Below are 20112 nucleotides of genomic sequence, written 5' to 3' on the forward strand. Positions count from 1 at the left end.
AACCAATACTGAGTAGTGTTGTGTAGAAATACTCCTCTGCATAAACACTGGAATAACCTCTTTGGACTTTTTGAAGTATATTAATTTGGTTTTGAATAAACACATTCTCATGAGCCTAGAGGGGACAGGTGAGAGACTACTAGGGAGACAATAATGTGTTTTCAGGTAGAAAGCTACCCAGGTCTTGCTTCTGAAAATGGATTCTCCTTTGTTTTAAAGCGATCCCATGGCATTCTTCTGGGTGTGGTGGGCTCTGATGTACCACTGAGGGAGTTGTTAAAACTTGCTCCACGGTATAAGGTAAGACTGAGCTAATGCAATTTGCTCCTTTGCACAGCAGAGTCACTACTCATACTGCCACGGGCACGACTGAAAAGCCATTTCTCTGCTCTGTAGAAAAAAACTACGAGCATAAAGGAAGAGTTGTTCAGTGTAGTGGTGTGTGGTTTCTGTACAGCACATATGAAATCATTCACTATTACAAGCTTTTAGGCTGCTTCAGGAAAACAAGGACTGGGTGATCCAGCAGGTTGGCAAAAGGTCACAGAACCTTTGCATGCTGATGGTCACCAACCTAGATCCCTCAGAGATGACAGCCTTAGAAGAATTAAAGTTTTATATCCAGTTCCCAGTGGGCAAGAGTTGCCGTGCCAGCTGGCAAAAAATGTTCTCGTTTCACTGTCAATATTCTTAGCAGAAAAACTGAGGGCTGAATGGATTGTGGAGAGCCAACTCTCTCCTGTCATGCCTAGAGGTTCCTTTCTCCAGATCAGCATGATGGTTTCTTGGCAGGACAGCATACAGAAAGTTGGCTCTCACTCACTTTGTGCTGTACCTGGATACAGTATTTGCTCTCCAGAATTGTTAGTCAAAAAACTTTCCATTAGCTCTACGTTCAGTGTATCTTAAAAAAAATGTTCATCCCTAGGAAATTCCCCCAGAGGTGCACTGTTTGGTTTGGTTTCTGTTGTAAATTCCATGCAGTGGCCCTTTGCTCAGTCAAGCTGCACACCAGGAGACAACGAGCACATCCAAGGACCACCATGAAATCTGGCAATTTGAGCCAACATTTCAAGTTCTCGGTTTCTCTTAAATAACTATCAGACAACTACTACCAGTGAGGCAGTTGTCCAGAATGTGATTGCTGAAGACTCACAGGACTGAAAGTGCTGTCAGAAGCTGTGAATTTCTGTGGTGCTTCCAGACGTGGATGCAGGGCAGACCATGAACAGGCAGCTGCAGGAAATGATCCTTTGGACAGCCCTGGGACTGTGCGTGTCAGGGTGCCTGCCCTCAGCATGCAAAGCTGGCTGGTTTGGGCCCATTTTTATATGATTATGGTTTGTAGAAGAATAATGCCTTTTCATCTTCCTTTCTCCATGTTACTCAAAGGACAGATAGACAAAAATTTTTCTTCTGAGATAAGGAGGGTCACTGTCCTTTCCTCCAAGCAGTGCCAGGAAAGGAGGGGAAAAGAATTTGGATTTCCTCATATCAGAGGCAGGACAGATCTTCTCAGAAACTCTTCCAACTCCAGACCAGTTTGGAAACATAGAATCTTCAACTTGAATTCCCTGGCATATGGGTTCCAAAAGGACCAGTTCCAGAGTTCCAGCCCTCTGGAGCTTGTACATTAATGATCGTGCTTTTACTGGGCTGGGAAATTTCAGCTTTTACAGGCCAAAAAAGAAATTTGCTGATCCAGTGTCTTGGTTTCATTCTTGCCACACTGAATTAAGCCAAGTGTGCTTTTCAAAAAACTGCTTCACATAGAGACAGTCCAAAGTTTTGGTCTGGCATGTGTGAAATACAGAATTGATTCCCTGAATGCACAGACAGATTGTAAATGACTTACCTCCTCACTTCCCTACTGTAATCCCTCCAGGATTGTCTCTATAGGAAAATAAAGGTGCAACTTTTTTTATTGAAGACAGAAACCTTATCCATTGTTGTTTTCCTTGAGACACCTCTTGTTTTGGCAAGCACAGGCTCTCTGCAGGTTTTTAGCAACTCAGGGTGTAGCTGGAACTTGCATTATATATGGGCTTGAGCTGAGTAATTGCTCTCTCGGAAATCGCTCGCAGCTCGGGTCAGCCAGTGTCTGCTCTTCTTAGATTCTGCTATTCCTTAAACAGCATTTTAAGACTACAGGCTTGTACAATTGGCCTGGGTTAGGTCTGGTCTTGCCAACACTGAAACATAACGCAGAGCTCCTCTGAAGGCTGACCAGGTTTCCAGGGAAGCCATCTGTGAGATTCATCCTCACTTGTGCATTCGGTGCTCTGCGGTGCAGTGATGGGCACACAGACCTGTCCCCACTGTTTCTGTGCTGTTTGCAACATTCCCCGTCATTGCCCATTCCCTGTGCAGCTCTGCTGTGCCTGCTCTGGAGAGCTCAGTCTGCCTCTGCATGGTAATTGTCCCTGATGACAGTCAGGCTCTAGCAGGGCATATTTTTCTGAATGTGTACAGAAACCTACTGCCTGCACATCCTTGTGTGCATCCAAGCACAGACAGATACCTGCTTAGGGATGGATTCTATTTTCTGCTGATCAATACCTTTAAAAGGGAAATATTTCTCAATATTGGTGGTGCCAGGGTATCAGCAGCACCCATTCCACAGCAGTGTTTGTAGCCAAAGCTCTGATTATTCTATTGCCTCTTTCTCCAGCTGGGTGTCCATGGATACGCCTTCCTGAACACCAACAACGGCTACATCCTTTCACACCCAGACCTCCGTCCCTTGGTACGTAGAGCTGTGGATCTGAGAACCTTTGCTGGCTTGAAAACAGTGACTTTCAGTGCTGCTTCTGATTTCTTTGGGCTTTTTGAGCTGTGAAGGCCACCAGCCTCTGCCATACAGGCACCCAGGAGCCCGAGGACCAGCTGGCCTCGTTGCTGAGGTGCCCGGGCACGCGATGATTTTCTCTTTCAGACACGTGCTGGTCAGCACAAACCCACCTGCACACAGCTGTAAGCATTAGTGTGGTCACCACAAGAGAGAGAGAGGGCCACCACGGGGCTTCACAGCAGCTGTCTTCAAAAAGGCAGCTTCGCACAGCGAGACCACAGGCACCGGGAGCTACTCCAGGGTGTGAAGAGAAGGCACACGCCGTGTTTCCAGGGCGGGGAAAGGCAAAGCTAGGCGAGGGCTCTGCTTCATCCTTCCACCGTAAATTGGCCTCTCCTAGTCCCATTCACGCCTTTTCCCTCACCCCGGAGATTAGTGGGATCTTGCGTCAATTAGCTCCAGGTGAAAAGTCTCCCATCAGTGGAGTCAAAGCCTGACTCCCATCGGAAGAGATCTCCTGCTGGTATTATAATGTTAATGGGATTATACTCTTAGCTGCAGGGAAAAACCTGATTTCCTGCAGGCAAATGTGTTGTACTGATCTGTTTAGAAGAAAGCCACAGCCTTCACCTGCAGGTTTAGCTGTGTTCCTGTCTGTCCCTTGCTCCTGGAGCAGCCTGTCCCACTCGAACTCCCCCAGCCCCTAGCAGCCTGCATACAGAAATACGTGACATGGGACCAAGGAGACACTTGCACAAACGCTGCCTTCCTAGTCAGAGAATAAATGAGACACCCCTATTTTTCAAATTACACACCAATTCTTAAAGGCTTAGTTTAGGAAGTTATCTAGCTGCTTACTTGAGTGTTTTTCTTTCTTTTTTTTTGATTTTTTTTTTCTTTTTAAATGCCAGTATAAAGAAGGAAAGAAATTGAAGCCTAAGCCGAACTACAACAGCGTAGATCTCTCAGAAGTGGAGTGGGAAGACCGGGATGAAATAGTGAGTATCAGAAAGTGAATTCAGCCTCTTTTGTAGCACCTTCTTTCTACTACTTTGTGTGCCCGTACAGAAGGTGTGGGGGAGCAGTGGGCACTCCTGGTGGTTTTCTGTGCCTGACTGGCTCTGGCTAAGAGACAGGTGGTCTACAAGAGCACAAAGCATGAAGCTCCCCTGCCAAGTGCTTGTCTTCCTTCCCAGTATGAGTCTTCCTTCTCGTGGAACAGAGAAGGAGAAGTGCTGGGAGGAGGAAGGAAGCACTTTGGAGGATGCTCCAAGGAGCCAGTCTGTGTGTACAAGGCTCTGATGCTGCCTTAATACAGAGCCAGAGTAGTTGAGGATTGTGGCAGTGTCCTGTGATGTCACCCATCCATGCAGAATGTGAGATGCAGCTGAAGCCACTCAACTAACGAGATCTGCAACAAGGAAGAAAGTACATTCATCAAGAGACTAAATCTTGCAGTCCCTATTAATAATAGACACAGAGGATAAAGGACTTAGACACTTGGGGGGAAAAAAATCCAGAAACCACCTTATTGCACTGGTGTGGAGGCACTGAAAACAATAACTGACCAGAGGAAAAAGATTAAAAAAGAACCTTCTCTACTGTCTTTTGAGCAAAATTATTAAAAAGTGAAAGAGGAAACAGCATGCACCTGTAACAGCTACACATTGCTGCTTTGCACATCTAGGAACCCAGACAAAATGAGAATAAAGAGAGGTACTTCTGTGGTTGGTTTCATTTTACTTAGAACTAGGAGGAAATAGATACTTAAATTACTAAGATAAGAACTGAATTTGGAGTAAGATAGAATTAGCTGAGAGACACATGCTTCTGGATTACAGGGGAGACTGCTGAGATAAACGGATCTGATGCTATAGATATCCACTTAAACAGGTAGGACAAACAGAGCAGCAAGAGGATCAGAGTAGCTACTGCCACTAGTGCAGGCCAAGTACAAAGGCAACATCAAAGGAACTTGGGAAGTGGAGGAGTGGCAAATTGAGAAAGGGAACACAGCAGAACTGGCTGTGTAAAGTGGAAAGCAAGACAAAAATAAAGAGGTCTTACATACAGTGGAACCATCAGGATGCAAGTTGCCAGCAGCTTTGTGTAGGTTCACTGATCTCTTATAGGACTTTGCTCCCACTGTAGTTTTCTCTCTCACTGGAGCCACTTTTAGAGCTGTTCCTCTTTGCCTAGTTTGCTATTAAAAAAAAAAAAGGAAGTCCAGGAAATGAAAGGAATTTGCTTTGCTCTCATATTTATTTGGCTAGTGGGTTCCTATCTGACCAGCTAACACTGATACCTGAATGCAAATATGATACCAAGTGTAAGGTTCTATAGGCAACCAGAGTAAAACTATCCAGGGTTAAAAAATGTCATGAAACTAGCATGAAAAACAAAAGCCACTTTGTGTTCTTGTAGTGCATCTTCCAGAAGAAAGGAAGGTTGCAGTCGCTGAGGGTGCAGAGACATTCAGTGACGTGAGTGATATCTGCAGTGTGACTTCAGCAAGTCTAGAGGCTCTCAAGATACACCCACTGCAGCAGAAAGCTGCCAACATTTCAACACTCAGATTTGTAGCTATGGTATTAGATCAATGACAGACTCAACATCAGTTGCAGTATAATCTCAGCAACACTGATAAACAGCACATTCAGACTGGAAAAACATGCCCAAGTGCTAATGATGTGTAATACAGGCAGCTGCTAAAAAGAAATCCAGGGGAGGGAAGATGGCATTGCCTGGAAAATGCCAACTGATGCCGCCTGCAGCCAGGCAGCAGCAAGGGTTTGGGCTTGCCTGTAAAGCAACACAGGGATATTCACAGTGTGAGAGGAAAAAGGGCCACAGTCTGATGGGGAAGCCATACAAGGAGTGGCTGAGGTCTCTTGGTCTGTTCAGCCTGGAGGAGGCTGAGGAGAGACCTCACTGCTGTTAGAGCTTCCCTGAGAGGGGAAGAGGAGGGGCAGGCTCTGGTCTCCTCTCTGCAGTGACCAGTGACAGGACCCGAGGGAATGGCCAGAAGCTGTGCCAGGGGAGGTTTAGGTTGGGTATCAGGAAAAGGTTTTTCCCCCAGAGGGTGGCTGGGCACTGGACCAGGCTCCCCAGGGCAGTGGGCACAGCACCAGCCTGACGGAGCTCGGGAAGCGTTTGGACAGAGCTCTCGGGCACAGGGTGTGGCTCCTGGGGATGGTGCTGTGCAGGGCCAGGAGCTGGACTTGATGATCCTTGTTTCCAATTCAGGATATTCTATGATTCTAAACCCAGAACCCACAGCAAATCCTGCAGGCTGTCAGACCAGAACAGAGAGTATGCCGAGGCTCTGGAAGGAGGTCAAACACTCTTAGCCAAAAAGGAGTAATAGTACCAGTCAGTGTTTTCATTTCCAAGATGTGGGCTTTGGGAAATGTGAGCTTCATATTCTAGGTCTGTAAATAACCCACATCAAACAGCCATAATAAACAAAACCGTGGCCTTGTAAAGCCAGTGCAGTTGAGACTGGCTAGCACCTGAATGGGGGCCTGTCTCTGAAGTAAGGAAACAATTTGTGAATGAGTAAGTTACTTTCCACCTATTTTTTTCTATCCAGCCTGAAGCAATAGACTTGATATGCTCTGGCAGGCTGGACCTGAAGTTAAAGCCTCTGTATTTATGGAAAAATTTCCTGGATCTTTCTTGCAAGAGGCTGGGAGTCACTGTGAAGATTACATTTTACCTTTGGAACCTGGATTGAATAAAGTGGTCTCCTCACTGCCTACCCTGCTCTCACACAGTCTTGCTTTGCTGTGCTAAACAGCTGCTTTGCTGCACCTCAGAAGTGGTGCTGAATACAGCCTATAATTTATAAATCAGTTTTTAAAATGTCAAAGAGCTTTGGATTCAGTCTGAGGGAGTTAGTGGGTTTCTCAGTTTTCTCCTCTTCCAGGCTCTCAAAGCATTGTGCTAATGAATTTCTGGCTGCCAAACAGTGAAGTCTGTAACTGGGACTGGCAATTTCATAGATTCCAGATCCTTTCTTTTTGCTAAAAAGACATATCAACAAGCTTTCAGGATAAACTATTACTATTCTTTATCACTTATCAGCTTGACTGTACAAGGATTTTGATCACTGCAAACAGGTTTTCTGTTCAAAAGAAGCAAGACATAGCTGGGGAGGAGAGGGAACCAACAGTGATTCTTTCTGCCAGCCCCTGTGTGTTAATGACAAGTGGCTCTGTTCATTCCTGCTCTGCCCTGCCTGGAGACACTAATACCAAGCTTGTTCACCTCTGCAGCTGAGAACTGCTATGATCAATGGGGAAACAGGCTACCTCTCTATGGATGTGAAGGTCCCCGTGGACAAAGGGGTAAGAAATTATCCTTCTGTTCAGGTCACACAAGGGAGTGGATGGGAAGTGGATGCTGAAAAACCACAAAGGATGTGGTTTTTAATGTTCAGCATTCCTGAGCGTGAGGATTTTATTGTTTCACCGCATATATAACGCATGTGCTAAAGACATACAAGAGAGCATCATTAGAAGTGCTCGTTACACCTACCAATATTCTGCTCCTGGAAAGGCATTGGAAATGTCTCTCAGCTCCCTACTTTGTCCAGGCAAAGCCAAAAAGCATGTTGTTCATTGTTTATAGGGCTGTGAAATGAATCAGAGATCTTCAAGAGTTAGAGTGCTGAACTGACTTAGAACGAGATTTTGCCACCCTCTTTCCCTACCCAAAACCACTCATGAAAACTTAGTCCCTCACTTCGTCAGAATGTGATTCCCTTTATCCAGGTCCAGGATTAAATTTCTATGCAAATATTTGCAGAGGTTTTATGAAAAGCCTTAGTGAAATGGAGACTTTTGAACACTCCCTACCAGCTCTAGGGCAGGGTTATACATCTTCCTTTGGAATCAGTGCGAAATTATCTTGTACGTTTATGTTCACTGGTACTTTTTCATTCACGTTTATTTAACTCTCTCAAAGATTTTGGCTTTCATCGTTTCCTGTTAGGAAGTATTCCAGAGTCCTGCAAGTTACACTGCCCAGAAGTCTTCCATATTTCAGGAAAATTTTCCATCCTTTATAGAGGGCATTTTTTTCAGCGGCTGGCTGAACTGCTCCCATGCTAAGCCACAGTCAGCACCAATTCCAACAAACCAAATGCTCACAGCCACTGCTGAAATGGTGCCATTTCCTAATGAAGACACCCCTCTGTTTCCTCTGAGTGGTTGTCCTGCTAGATCTCGTCACTAAATTTTTTCTCTCTTTTCTTGGTGTTTGCAATGCTCAGGTACCTGTCAATGGCTTTGCCTTTGTTCTCCTGGGCTTTGCCAACATCTGCATTTGAAATATTTGCACACTTCTCAGCTGTTATGATTGTTCTGTTGACTCTTCTATCGTTTCTGGTGCACAAGTACCAGGGCTTCACTGAATTATGTGCCTGTTTCCCTGTTGCTCTGTACAAAGCAGCTATTCTCTGCAATAGGGTATTTCTGAACAGGGAGCCCCCAATCTCCTTTCTGCTGTCCCTTCAATTTTTGTTCCCTCCCACGGCTGTGCTGGAACTGCCACCCTCACTTCTGTGTTTCTCAGCTATTTTTTCCAGTTGCCATTTTTCCACATGAAACCCACTTCTCCTTTTCATCCAGCCTTTCTAATTTTAAGGGCTGTTGAGACACTTTTTTCAGTATGCAGAGAAATGTTGTTCTATTTTGTCTTACAGATAGATCCCTGTGCAGAAGGGCTGCAAAGGCAGAGTCTGTTCCTCCCATTAGATTTTTTTCACTCAATGGCTTGTTGTTTACTGTTTCTTTTTGTTTACAGTGCTGCAGCTGGTTCTCCCTCCATATCTTATTTAAGCCCACTTTAACCGATTCTTTGGAATAAAAGTTCATGAGAAGCTGTTTCAAGTACTTTATATAAACCCAGATATATTGCATGTCCTTTATTTCCTTCATCCATTACCTTATTTATGCTGTCAGAAAAGTAATCAAGGTTTTAAAGCAAGATCTATTCTTTGTAGGTCTAGATGGCTTATTTTGCAAGTTTAACCTCTTTGTGCACCCTCAGTAACACTTCTTCTGAGTCATCCAATGATAATCTTTGTAGTTCAATATTTGAGACATCCTTCTGCTCCCCTAGCCAGGGGAAAAAGAAGATAACAAAAAGTAGCCTTGGTAAAGAGGTATTATTTGTTTCATTCTGCAGCTCTGGAAGCCTTATGAAGCACAGTAGGGGACTGAGGCTGAGTATGTGACAGTTTTACTGTTATCAGAATACACATGGTGTGGAAACCAGAAATGAAGCTCAGTAATTCCCACTTGTACTCTGCTAGCTGATGAAGCAGAGCAGCATCGAAACAAAGAAAGTGCTGACAGAGCCTTGAAACAAAGAGAATGAGGCAGCCAGACTGTGCAGAGAAGACCTGAGTGAAGGGGATAGAAATTATTCTGTCAGCCATGTAAATGTCAATACCCCACATTGATTTCAGGAAGGTATCGAGAACAGAGTGAGGTAGAGAGGGAAAAATAAGGAACAAATACAAGAGGCAGTCGTTAGGGAGATCTAGTGGCAGAACTGCCTTTGCTTGCAGCTTGAGTACAGAAGGGCTGTGACTGTGAAAGCAAAAGAGAGAGGACACGGGTAGAAGTTGTGGCAAACCTCTGGAAATGGCAATAGCCAGGCCTGGATGCCTAGCACAGCATCCAGTCTGGAAATCCACATGTTCCCAGACTGCAGGGGATGGTGGTCAGCCCTCCTGTCACTGTGCCAACATGCCCAGGCTCTTCGCCCTTGAGCCTCACTATATAGCAAAGTCCTGCCTGATCATCCTCAGCGCCCCTTGGCTCAAGGGTGCCTCTGCTTCTCTTCCATTCCCTGGATAAGTGAGGGTACCTTCAGCTGTCTTGGGGCTGGCTTGGCACACACCAGAAGAGGGGCAGGTTAGGGGGAAAAATGATGAGCAGAACAAGCCCTGCTAAAAGAAAGGGTCTCAGAGTAGTGGCCAGGTCTTTTCCATGCCTCCCTGCATCCATCATCAGATCAGACAGGCAAGAAAAGGGAGGATTTTGTACCACCCACAGCCACCAAAACACCACCAAGTGACATTCTTTGGGGGTATCACAGCCCTTTGGAAGATCTTGCACATTGAGAGAAATAGCTTCATGGAAAGGGTTATTTAAAAATTGGAATGGACTGGAATGGAAGGGAGGTGGTGGAGTCACCATCCCTGGAGATGTTCAAGAAACCACTGGACATGGCACTCAGTGCTATGGTCTACTTGACAAGGTGGTGAGAGGTCAAAGGATGGGCTTAGCGATCTCAGAGGTCTTTTCCAACCTTGGTGACTCTGTGTGGTCTTGGCACAGCAGAAGGTCCTGTTGCTCAGCAGTACAGTTGCCACACATGGAGGCAGAGAGAGGAGAAAGGGGCTAAGCTACCTGCCACCTCCTCACCTAACAACATCCTGAATCCCCATCACACCTAACGATATCCCCCACCCCAACAGCCCAGTGAGCACAAACCCGGTGCACACTGTGCAGCTGGAGCCCTCTGTGCCCCGCTCCACTTCCAGGGCTGCACAGCTCAAGCAGGTTAGAGCAGGCACAACTTTCCCTGGGGAACACTGAGTTTGCTGTGTTCACTCCCCTGTCTCCCACACACATCCTCTCACCTCGTTCTCAGACTGGGTCTAGGATTTTAAACATATTAGGGTTCATATATTGGCATAAGGCTTGGATAGAAACTTTCCAGAAACTTTTCTCCTTTGGAAAAGAGTTCCACTGAAATCAACACTTTCCTACAGGAAAAGGCCAGTCTGGCAAACAGATGAAGTTCTGAAGCAGCTTTCAATAATCTTAAATGTCTTCAGTTGAAATGTCAGTCTGAAAAAAATATTTGCATGGGAATCAGAATGGCTTGGATTTGAAACAGCACTTTTTTTCCAAATTGAAAATGTAAATTTTTTTTGTACTGATTTTTTTAAAAAAAAAATTGGAATATGCTAATGTTTTGTCCCACTCTGGCATGAAAGTAAATGTCAGGAACATCAGCGTTTCCCACAGGAGTGGGGAGACTTGGCCCTGGCTGCCCACCCACGCAGAGGGTAGATTTGCCATTCTGCCTCTCCTTCAACTCCACCCCTCCTTCCTATCTGCCCCCGAGCCCCGATCCTGCTTGAGATGATGATGATGATGATGATGATGATGATGATGATGATGATGATGATGATGATGTGCAAAGCTGTCAAGGTTGCTGTGTCTAGCAGAAGAGCAGCAGGGCCCCAGCACTTGTGCATGGAGGAGGCGAGAGGGAGGGCAGCTTCCCCCCACCCCTTCCTGCAGCCGGTGCAGGAGCCCTGGAACAAAGGAAGGTTTATCTGAAGCCCTTATTGGAAAGATAGAGTGGCTGCCTGGATCCTGAAAGTCCCAAGGTGCTGGGTGTGCTGAATACTGCACATTCATCCCTGCCTCCAGCCAGCCCTAGCAGGGTGTGAGGTGTTGGTTTTGCCTAGCCTTGGGGACATGTATCCCAGGTCCCCATCACCACTACGCCCTGGGTCTGTCAGATGGTCTCTCTTATTCATCCTCTTATTTCAGAAACGAGTTCTCTTCCTCACCAATGATTATTTCTTCACGGACATCAGTGGCACACCCTTCAGGTGAGCAAGGACTCATGTGGCACCAATACAGTGTATCAGAAGTCTGATCAGGGACAGCAGATCGGTCCCTTCTCTTCATAAATCTTGCTACAAGTCATAAGTAGAGCAGTAGGCATAACTGACTTCTTTGTTCCTCTAGCCATTAGAATATTATTTGGGGTCAGTTCAAAAGGTATATTATGATTTACCTGAAATCCAGAGTCCAAAATCTATACGTTAGGTAAAGCATGTTGTTTCATTTCAGAGAAATGAGACAGCTTAAATTTTCATTTCCACTGAATATGGTGTATGGCTTTAAAAAACCTCAACATTGTTACACACTGAAAATTATAAAACAACAAATAACAAATGAATGAAATTGGGGGAGGGGAGGGAGGGGATGTTGGTTTTTTCCCCCCAGCTGAGATGGTTTGAAGCTGGCACAGATTTGAGAAATGTTATCATTGACCTGAACCTACAATGTTGGCCAAAATAGTTGTCACCAGCAATGCCTCAGAGCTCTACATACACGTTCCTTAGCCCCCTGTGCTGAAATGGGATCTCACTTAATCCTCTCCCAGTGATGTTCTTGCATGTAATAGCTGTGGAGGGAGTTAATGTCTTTAAGGGTTGTGACTGCAGGGAATGCAGTGTCATGTTTGGGAATGCCACCTCTCCTTGCTGACAAGCCCTCTGTTTTCCTTCTTGCCCACAGCCTGGGTGTGGTGCTGTCCAGGGGACACGGGGAGTACATTCTGCTGGGAAACACGTCAGTGGAAGAAGGTAGGTTAATCTGAAAGGGACGAGGGAGCTACTCTGAATGTCACCACTTCACTTCTCCCTCAGAGCCTGTATGTGTCTGTCTGCTTCCTCACTGAATACTCCATGTACTCTCTGGTTTCAGGTTTGCACGACCTGCTCCAGCCAGACTTGTCTTTAGCAAATGAATGGTAAGTGGAGGAAATCCTGTCAGTGACACAGGACTTTGTCATGATATTTGGGCAAAGTTCCCAGCAATCTGGCTCAAGTTCACCACCCTCTGTGGCCCAGACAAAAAGCAGTGCTGTTCAGGTGCTGTGTCTGCAAAGACCTGGTTGTCTCCATGCAATTGAGTTTCACCTTTTCCTTTGGGACATCCCATCAAGACCTGGCACATTCCTCTCCTAAGAAACAGCTGAGATTTATCCTCAGTCTTCTGTGCTCAGACTTACTTTGTTCCTCCTCGTGTTGCTCAGAATTGTCTTACAAAACCTACAGTATGTCAGACCTGTTAGGGAATTTTGTTGCAAGCTTGGTGAGAGATTCAAGTGCTTCTTAAAATTCTAGTTTATTTTTGGTTGGCATCCTTCTGAACTGAGCCTAGACCTAACTTCTGGTGAACATGAAGGTGATTTATGACCCCTGTTTCAATAGCAAGCAGAACTTATGGTTTTGCTTGGTTTGGATATGAAACAGGGTGAAGCACGGCACTTTCCATTTATTGCTGTGAGGTTTGGGGTTTTCATGAACCCAACATTCAGTCCCACTCAGTCACATGAACCCAGGCTGTATCAAAGCCAAAATAACTATATTCAAGAATCCCTGCACCCCTTCTCACCTCTCATTACACTGTCAAGTTTCACAAGCAGCACATTTGAGACACAAACAGCGACTTCTCCTTCTTCTACTCCTGACTTCAGGTGTCAGCTTACCACACTTTACATATTCATTTCTCTTAGACTTTCTCATAAATCACTCCTTTCAGCCCCTTTATGAGTTTTGATTCTCTCTTATAACCCCTTCCTCTCCCTTGTCCTGACAATGGAGCAGTCAAAATTGGAAGCAGGATTAAAAGACCGGTTTCTTTTACAGCACAGAGCATTTCCAATGCATTCTTCCACTTCTCCCCAAACTGTGTCCTGAGGCTCCTGCAGTTGTCCCTGTGGGACAGCTTTTGCTGTCACCCTATCACACTGCAGGATCATTCCTCATATCACATTTTGTTCCTCTCTTTATTTTTTCTGCTTCTGGTCTGGTCTCACATTGCACATGACCCTCTGCTTTTCAGGTCTCTCCATCACAGTGTTATTGTCTGTACAGGCACACGTACACATCTTACACAGCATAACGCAGGAAGCTGCTGGCAGGATTTGGAGCAGCTCTGTTGCATGGTGAGCTTATTCTGGAGAACACAGCAGCCCCACTAAGCACAGCAGTCGAGTTAATTGGTGTTTGGTTTAGTGGTAGGGTTTGACTTACAGTCACATTGTTAGATTTAGAGTGGGCACAACATGCAGCAATGGTAAAGACTTTGCAGACCAAGGTTTCTTGCTGACTTTCTTTTTGCAGTTATTTTCTTCCAGGAGCATTTGTTTGACTGTTGTTTCTCTTTGCCCTTTCGGGCTTCTTCTCCACTTCCCACCAGGATTTACTGCATCACCGACATCGATCCCGACCACCGAAAGCTCAGCCAGCTGGAGGCTGTGATCCGTTTCCTCACTGGAGAGGAGCCTGACCTGGAATGTGAGTCCCAGGCACTGAAAGAGCCCTGCTGGGGTCTTCCTGTACCCATCACAAGGGAGAGGGGACTGTGACAAACTGATTGGTGTCAGACTGAACTCCTGTGCCGTTTGCTCACACAGGCAGGACTGAACTCAAGCCAGATTAATTCACAAGTGGAAATGAGCTGAGGATCCACCTCCTTGTCTCTGTCAGGGGATTTTTTTCCATTTCAAAGCTGACACAAAACTCAACCTTATTGGAGGTCTTAACATAGGAAATACTGGAAAATGGAAAGCTTGAATGGAGCTTGGCAGGGGCTGCACACCAGGTTTAAGACTGACTGACTGACTGGGCTAGAGGGGGCAATAGCAGAAGCCAGGAAAAGTGCTGAGATGACTCCGTTTCCCAGGGACCCCAGGCATCATCCTCCAAGGACTCACGGTGCCCTCTAGAGAGAGATGGATTCTTTCAGAACAAGGATTATTAATTTTGTTTTCCAAACACAACAGGTAACTGATCCAGGAGAAAAAAATGGTCACAGGATTATCATCTTTCCTGCTCCCCCTGCTGCTCATCCCTTGCACCATTTTCCTACAGCTGATACAGCACCACTAAAGAGTGGGATCTCTATCAGGGGGCAGAGATGGGCAGCTGTGCACAGGAATTCCTTACAGCAATTGGGTTTTAGGATGTCCTTCAGTCCCCTCAGTTGTTCCAAGTACAAGCTTTTGCCTGTAATGCTGCACCTGAGAGGCACAAAGCTTTGGCACAAGGATGGGAAACTCTTAAAATCAACTGTAATCTGGTAATTCCTCCTCTCTTGCACAATGTGAGCAGTCCCCTCCGGGCTGTCCTTGGGGTAGGCTGGAAAGAGGAGATGTATGAGTTGAAGAGGCCAGGGAGGAGGAAAGTTTCAGGAGAGCTGACTGTGAGAAATACACAGACTTGGAAGTGCTGGGGAGGAAAAATATGATTTGAACACATCCTAGACATGGGGGGCCTGAAGAGGGAAAGATCTCATGATGGGCTCTGATTTTGAGGCTTGAATAACAACAGCTATGGAGAGAAGGATCCCGAGATCTGTGACAAAGAAATTTGGGAGAACTTGAGATAAAACTTTAAGGGACACCTGGAACATCAACCCAGAAAGTTCAGTGCCAGAAACACTGAAGTGGTGGGTGGGGTGGCTCCACCTAGAACAGCACTGAAAGGGGCATTTCTGCACAATGGTCACCATGTTCTCACCAATTAGTGCAAGCAAGGCAATACAGAAACAAAGCAGGTCAAAGAAATGGGGTTCTGGGGCACGTCATTTAGAACATGATGATACCTTGAAGTTTCCTAATCGCTTCTTAGCTCCAGTGCAAAGTGGATTAGAGTCATAGCCTGGACTGGCTTGAGCATCTGGTGAAAACCAGGACAGGACAATGTTTTGTGACTCACAGTAAGGAAGGAGGGCTAACAGAGAAGCCAGTGAGCAAAGGGACAGAGTAGAGGCCACAAAAAAAGTCATTAGTGGTTTTGAAGGAAGCTACTTGAGTGGAAGGTGGTGGCTGGTATCCTCTCTACAGGATACCCAGAAGAAAGTTCAAGGCAGGGATTCGAGGCAATGGCTATGGACAGCCAGCTCAATGAAAGAGTCAAGTGAAGGTCTGATGAATAACTTCAGTTGAAAGCCTCTCACTTGCCCACACTTGTTTGGGCACCACCCTTCCACAGAGTTTGGAGGGGAACGGGTCTGATGATTTTGAATATTAGGAAGAAATTCTTCGCAGAAAGGGTGATTAGTTATTGGAACAGCTGCCCAGGGAGGTGGTGGGGTCACTGTCCCTGGAGGTGTTTAAGGAAAGACTGGACATGGCACTCAGTGTGGTCTGGTTGACATGGTGGTATTGGGTCATAGGTTGGACTCAATGATCTCAGAGGTCTTTCCCAACCTCATTGATTCTGTAATTCTGGGATCTTGCCTGTGACATCAGCTCCTGTGCTTTCCACCACCCAGGGTGCTAGGACCACTTCTCTGCCCTGTAATGGGAGGCCTCTTTTTTGTGCCACACTGATCCACTGTCCTGGACAGGCTCCTTACCAAGGGACTCTCTAAAACATCTAGGGAGAAAGATGTCTTTCTCTCCTGATTTTTGTTCTTCCTGTCTCTCCTTAGGTGATGAAGAGTTGGTCCAGGAAGTGCTGTTTGATGCAGTGGTCACTGCCCCCATGGAGGCCTACTGGACAACACTAGCCCTCAATATGTCCTTGTAAGTCTAGGAGAAATAAATATGGATAGAACACCACTGAAGATGCATCTCCAGATGCTATGTGTTTATGCAGTGCCCGAAACAGTCACAAACTTGCACAGCACACAAGACCCTGTAGAAATAGCTCAAAAGCTGATAGAAATAGCACAATAGCTTTAGAAATAACTTGAAAAATGTCTCTTGGGAGTGAACTCCAGTAGGCTGGGCCTCCTTGGGAGAGCCTTTAGTTTGGTGAGGGTTTTTCCAGGGGAGAAAAGGGAGTTTAGTCTTGTCTCTATTGGTGGTGCCTTCAGATTGAACCTTAGGCAGGTAGTGCACAGGCTGGCTTCAGTAAACAACTTTCTGTTTTATTACTTCCAGTGAGGCACCTGTTGCTTGTGGTATCTTGTATCATGTCACACAGATCTTCTTCCAGCTGACAACGTGTTACTTACAGATACACATGGCCACTGGTCTCCTGTCCCCATTTCAGTTCCTTGTATCCCTGCACCAACAGAAGCTGAGCCAGTGACAATCCTGCTAGGACACCCAATTATCAGCACAGCTTTAAACAGCTACACCAACACACCCTCTTCAATCACATTCTGCTACCCTGGCCATTCTCTGCATCCCTGATCCAGCCATTCTCCTTCTGCTGTTCCTCTCCTGCACTTCAGCCTCATGAGAGCAGCCTGGAGCAAAGCTAGCAGGGGCAGAGGAGCTTATGGTCTACTTAAAAAAGAACGAAACAAGCAGACTTCAAAGGTTTAAATCTGAGGACAAGTCTTAAACCTGCCAGTTGTCAGCCAGTAACAACCTGTTGCCATTAGCAGGGAGGAGCCAGTATCACTGGTGTAGGTGGGTTATATTGCAGATGAACTTGGGACCAGGTCTCCAGACGTAGCCTCAAGTTTGAAAGGCCCTCACCCTGGAGCAGGGGTCCCAGCTGTTCTTCTGAGAACTGTTTGCTTCTGCCTGTGTGTTTCTGTTCCACAGGGACACCGAGGCAGGTGTTGAGATGGCGTTTCTGGGCACTCGGGCTGGACTCATGAGGAGTGCCCTGTATGTGGGCTCGGAGAAAATTTCCAACAAGTAAGTCCCTAAACTGCATTAAGGGGTTTCTGTCAGTGTCTCTGAAGGAGCAGCATGAAATCACCACCAGCCTTAGTAATGTTTTGGGGGAGACAGAAACAGAATGGAAAGAAGAAACACCTAATGGCATTCAGACTGATTCACAGAGTCAGAGTAGGGGGCCTTTGTCTTCCTCTCTTTTTGAGTTCTGCTTAAAATACTATCCCCAAGTGCACTCATTTGAATGAAAACCTTCAACCATTCCCTGACTTCAGTCATCTGACACAGACAATGCCCACAGTTACTACATACCCCCAGGACCATTTTGCAGTGCAAAGGCTCTGCACTCCAGTGCCCCAGCGACATTCCAGCTTGGCTATGTTTGATCTTTCTGTCTCAATTCCTCTTCCAGATTTATTCTGTTCTGCCTCTTACATTGCCCACATCGCAGCAGCATCCCAGTGCCTTGCAGTGAGGCATTCAGCGATGTGACTGACATCTGTCACATCCCGTTCATTCTCTTGTCCTCTCCCTCAAGGCAGAAGTGTGTGTGCAGTGAAGGGTTTTGACGTGGAAAGGGTAGTTTGCATTCTGCTGCATTTTGAACACGCAGGCTGGTGCATGCTGCTGTAAGAAAGGACAGGTCACAGAGGCACACCAGCAGATGGAACAGAAAGGGACCATGTGGGTGGTGGTTATTAGCTTCTTGGCAGCTGTTTCACTGTCCCCAAGTTCCCCTAACATGAGTCCTACATTTAAGCTCTGCTGTGCCTGAAAGGTGACATTCCTCACGTGTTTGAAGCAGTCTGAACAATTCAGAGTAGCAGCCTCTGGCAACAAGGGAGAAATGCCGTGTGCTGCGGGAGGCTAACATGATTCCTGATTCCCCACTGCTCATCAGGAACAGCAGTCAATGCTTTAAACTGGCACAGTCACCACGCTGCAGAGACAAACCCCCACACATCCCACAGGAGCAGCTTCTGGAATCCCCTGAAAGGAAAGAATCATAAATGAGGAATTATCATTACGTCAAAATATACAGCAAAACAAGAGCCTGAAAACAAAGGGATTTGCCAGGCAAGCTGTATGAACCTCTAGGGAAGCAAATGACCTGATTTTCATGCGGTCTCTCCTGAGCACCCACTGCCTGTCTTGCCATGCCGCCAGGATACATCCTCTTACCTTTGGAAGGACCCCTTTTCTCAAACACTTCAGTCCCTGCATCTCTAGGAATCACAGAATCATAGAATTTGTTAAGGGCTTGGAATGGACTTTAAAGATCATCTGTTCCCGACCCACTCTGCCATGGGGAGGGACACCTCCCACTAGCCTGGGTTGCTCAAGGACTTATCCAGTCTTGAACACTGTCAGGGTTGGGGCATCCACAACTCCTTCAGCAACCTGTTGCAGCTCCCTCACCATCCTCACAGTAAAAAAATTCTTCCCAGTATCTTACCTAAATTTCCCCTCTTTCAATCTGTACCCACTCCTCCTTGTCCTGTCACTACAGTTCCTAACAGAGTCCCTCTCCACCTTCCCAGTAGGCCCCCTTCAGATACTAGAAGGCTGCTAGGAGGTCTCTGCTCAAAGAGAGAGTCTCCCGACGAGATGAGGATTTACCCACAGTTGCATAACCTTATGGTTGGGGTGGGTTGTTTGTTTTTGTAGGAGACTGCCTGATCCCCTTGCCTCACCCGCTCCCCAGCCCCTGCAGTGAGCAATGGCCACAAGCCAGCCGCACCTGCTCCTCCCTCGCCCACCTGCTCACACCTGCCCGCCTCATGCACGCTCCGGCGCTGCCCCTGCTCCTCGCGGGGTGTGCTGCCCGGTAACCCTTCCTTCCATCCTGCCCCGTAACCCTTCCATCCAGCCTGCCCGGTAACCCTTCCTGCCACCCTGCTCGGTAACCCTTCCTTCCATCCTGCCCGGTAACCCTTCCTGCCCGGTAACCCTTCCATCCTGCCCGGTAACCCTTCCTTCCATCCTGCCCGGTAACCCTTCCGCTCTGCCCGGTAACCCTTCCTTCCACCCTGCCTGGTAACCCTTCCACCCTGCCCCATAACCCTTCCTTCCATCCTGCCCGGTAACCCTTCCACCCTGCCCGGTAACCCTTCCTGCCCGGTAACCCTTCCATCCTGCCCCGTAATCCTTCCTGCCCGGTAACCCTTCCATCCTGCCCGGTAACCCTTCCATCCTGCCCGGTAACCCTTCCTTCCATCTTGCCCGGTAACACTTCCTGCCACCCTGCCCGGTAACCCTTCCTGCCCGGTAACCCTTCCATCCTGCCCGGTAACCCTTCCTTCCATCTTGCCCGGTAACACTTCCATCCTGCCCCGTAATCCTTCCTGCCCGGTAACCCTTCCATCCTGCCCCGTAATCCTTCCTGCCCCGGTTCCCTCCCGCCCGCCCCGGGGCCGCCGCCGCGGGCCTCGGCCGGGCCAACAGCGGCACCTGGCGGCGGCCGCGGGAGGCGCGGCGGGAGCGGCCGCCCCTCAGGAGCCGGGGAGGGCCCGGCGCTGCCCCGAGGGGACACCGGGAGACACCGGGAGACGCCGTGTGCCCTCGCCCTCGGGAAAGCCCCGGGTGATGAGATGCCGGCCGGGCACCCGGCCGCAGGTGTCCCACTGCGTTGTCCCGAGGAGGGCTGCCGCTCCTCCGCACCGTGAGCAACGTGTTTTCTCCCGGCAGGAAATTCCTGACACAGAAGGACAAGGAAAGTATCTTCACCATGGACCACTTCCCTCTGTGGTACCGCAGGGCGGCCGAGCATCCCCCCGGGAGTTTCATCTACAGCATTGTCTCAGAAGATGATTCAGGTAACGCCAGCCTGAACACAGAGCAGAGGGAAAGAGAAAAAAGCTTTTCACACCTTGCATCCCACAGCACGCCCATCCCGATCCCTTCATCGCTGC

The 20112-nt window shown here is 47.4% G+C and overlaps 1 protein-coding gene across 1 annotated transcript in view; it reads left to right on the forward strand.

Moving 5' to 3' along the window:
* LOC138104490 (voltage-dependent calcium channel subunit alpha-2/delta-4-like) overlaps positions 1 to 20112 on the forward strand; it is a 57376-nt gene that overhangs the window by 33439 nt on the left and 3825 nt on the right. The window contains exons 16-26 of the mRNA XM_069003786.1: positions 220 to 300; positions 2672 to 2746; positions 3703 to 3789; positions 7069 to 7140; positions 11374 to 11435; positions 12130 to 12197; positions 12319 to 12364; positions 13819 to 13916; positions 16057 to 16150; positions 17126 to 17221; positions 19889 to 20016. Coding sequence (XP_068859887.1) covers positions 220 to 300; positions 2672 to 2746; positions 3703 to 3789; positions 7069 to 7140; positions 11374 to 11435; positions 12130 to 12197; positions 12319 to 12364; positions 13819 to 13916; positions 16057 to 16150; positions 17126 to 17221; positions 19889 to 20016 — 907 coding nt within the window. The remainder of the gene's footprint in view (positions 1 to 219; positions 301 to 2671; positions 2747 to 3702; positions 3790 to 7068; positions 7141 to 11373; positions 11436 to 12129; positions 12198 to 12318; positions 12365 to 13818; positions 13917 to 16056; positions 16151 to 17125; positions 17222 to 19888; positions 20017 to 20112) is intronic.

Source organism: Aphelocoma coerulescens, chromosome 1A (assembly GCF_041296385.1).
Source record: "Aphelocoma coerulescens isolate FSJ_1873_10779 chromosome 1A, UR_Acoe_1.0, whole genome shotgun sequence".
NCBI classification, from domain to species: Eukaryota; Metazoa; Chordata; class Aves; order Passeriformes; family Corvidae; genus Aphelocoma; species Aphelocoma coerulescens.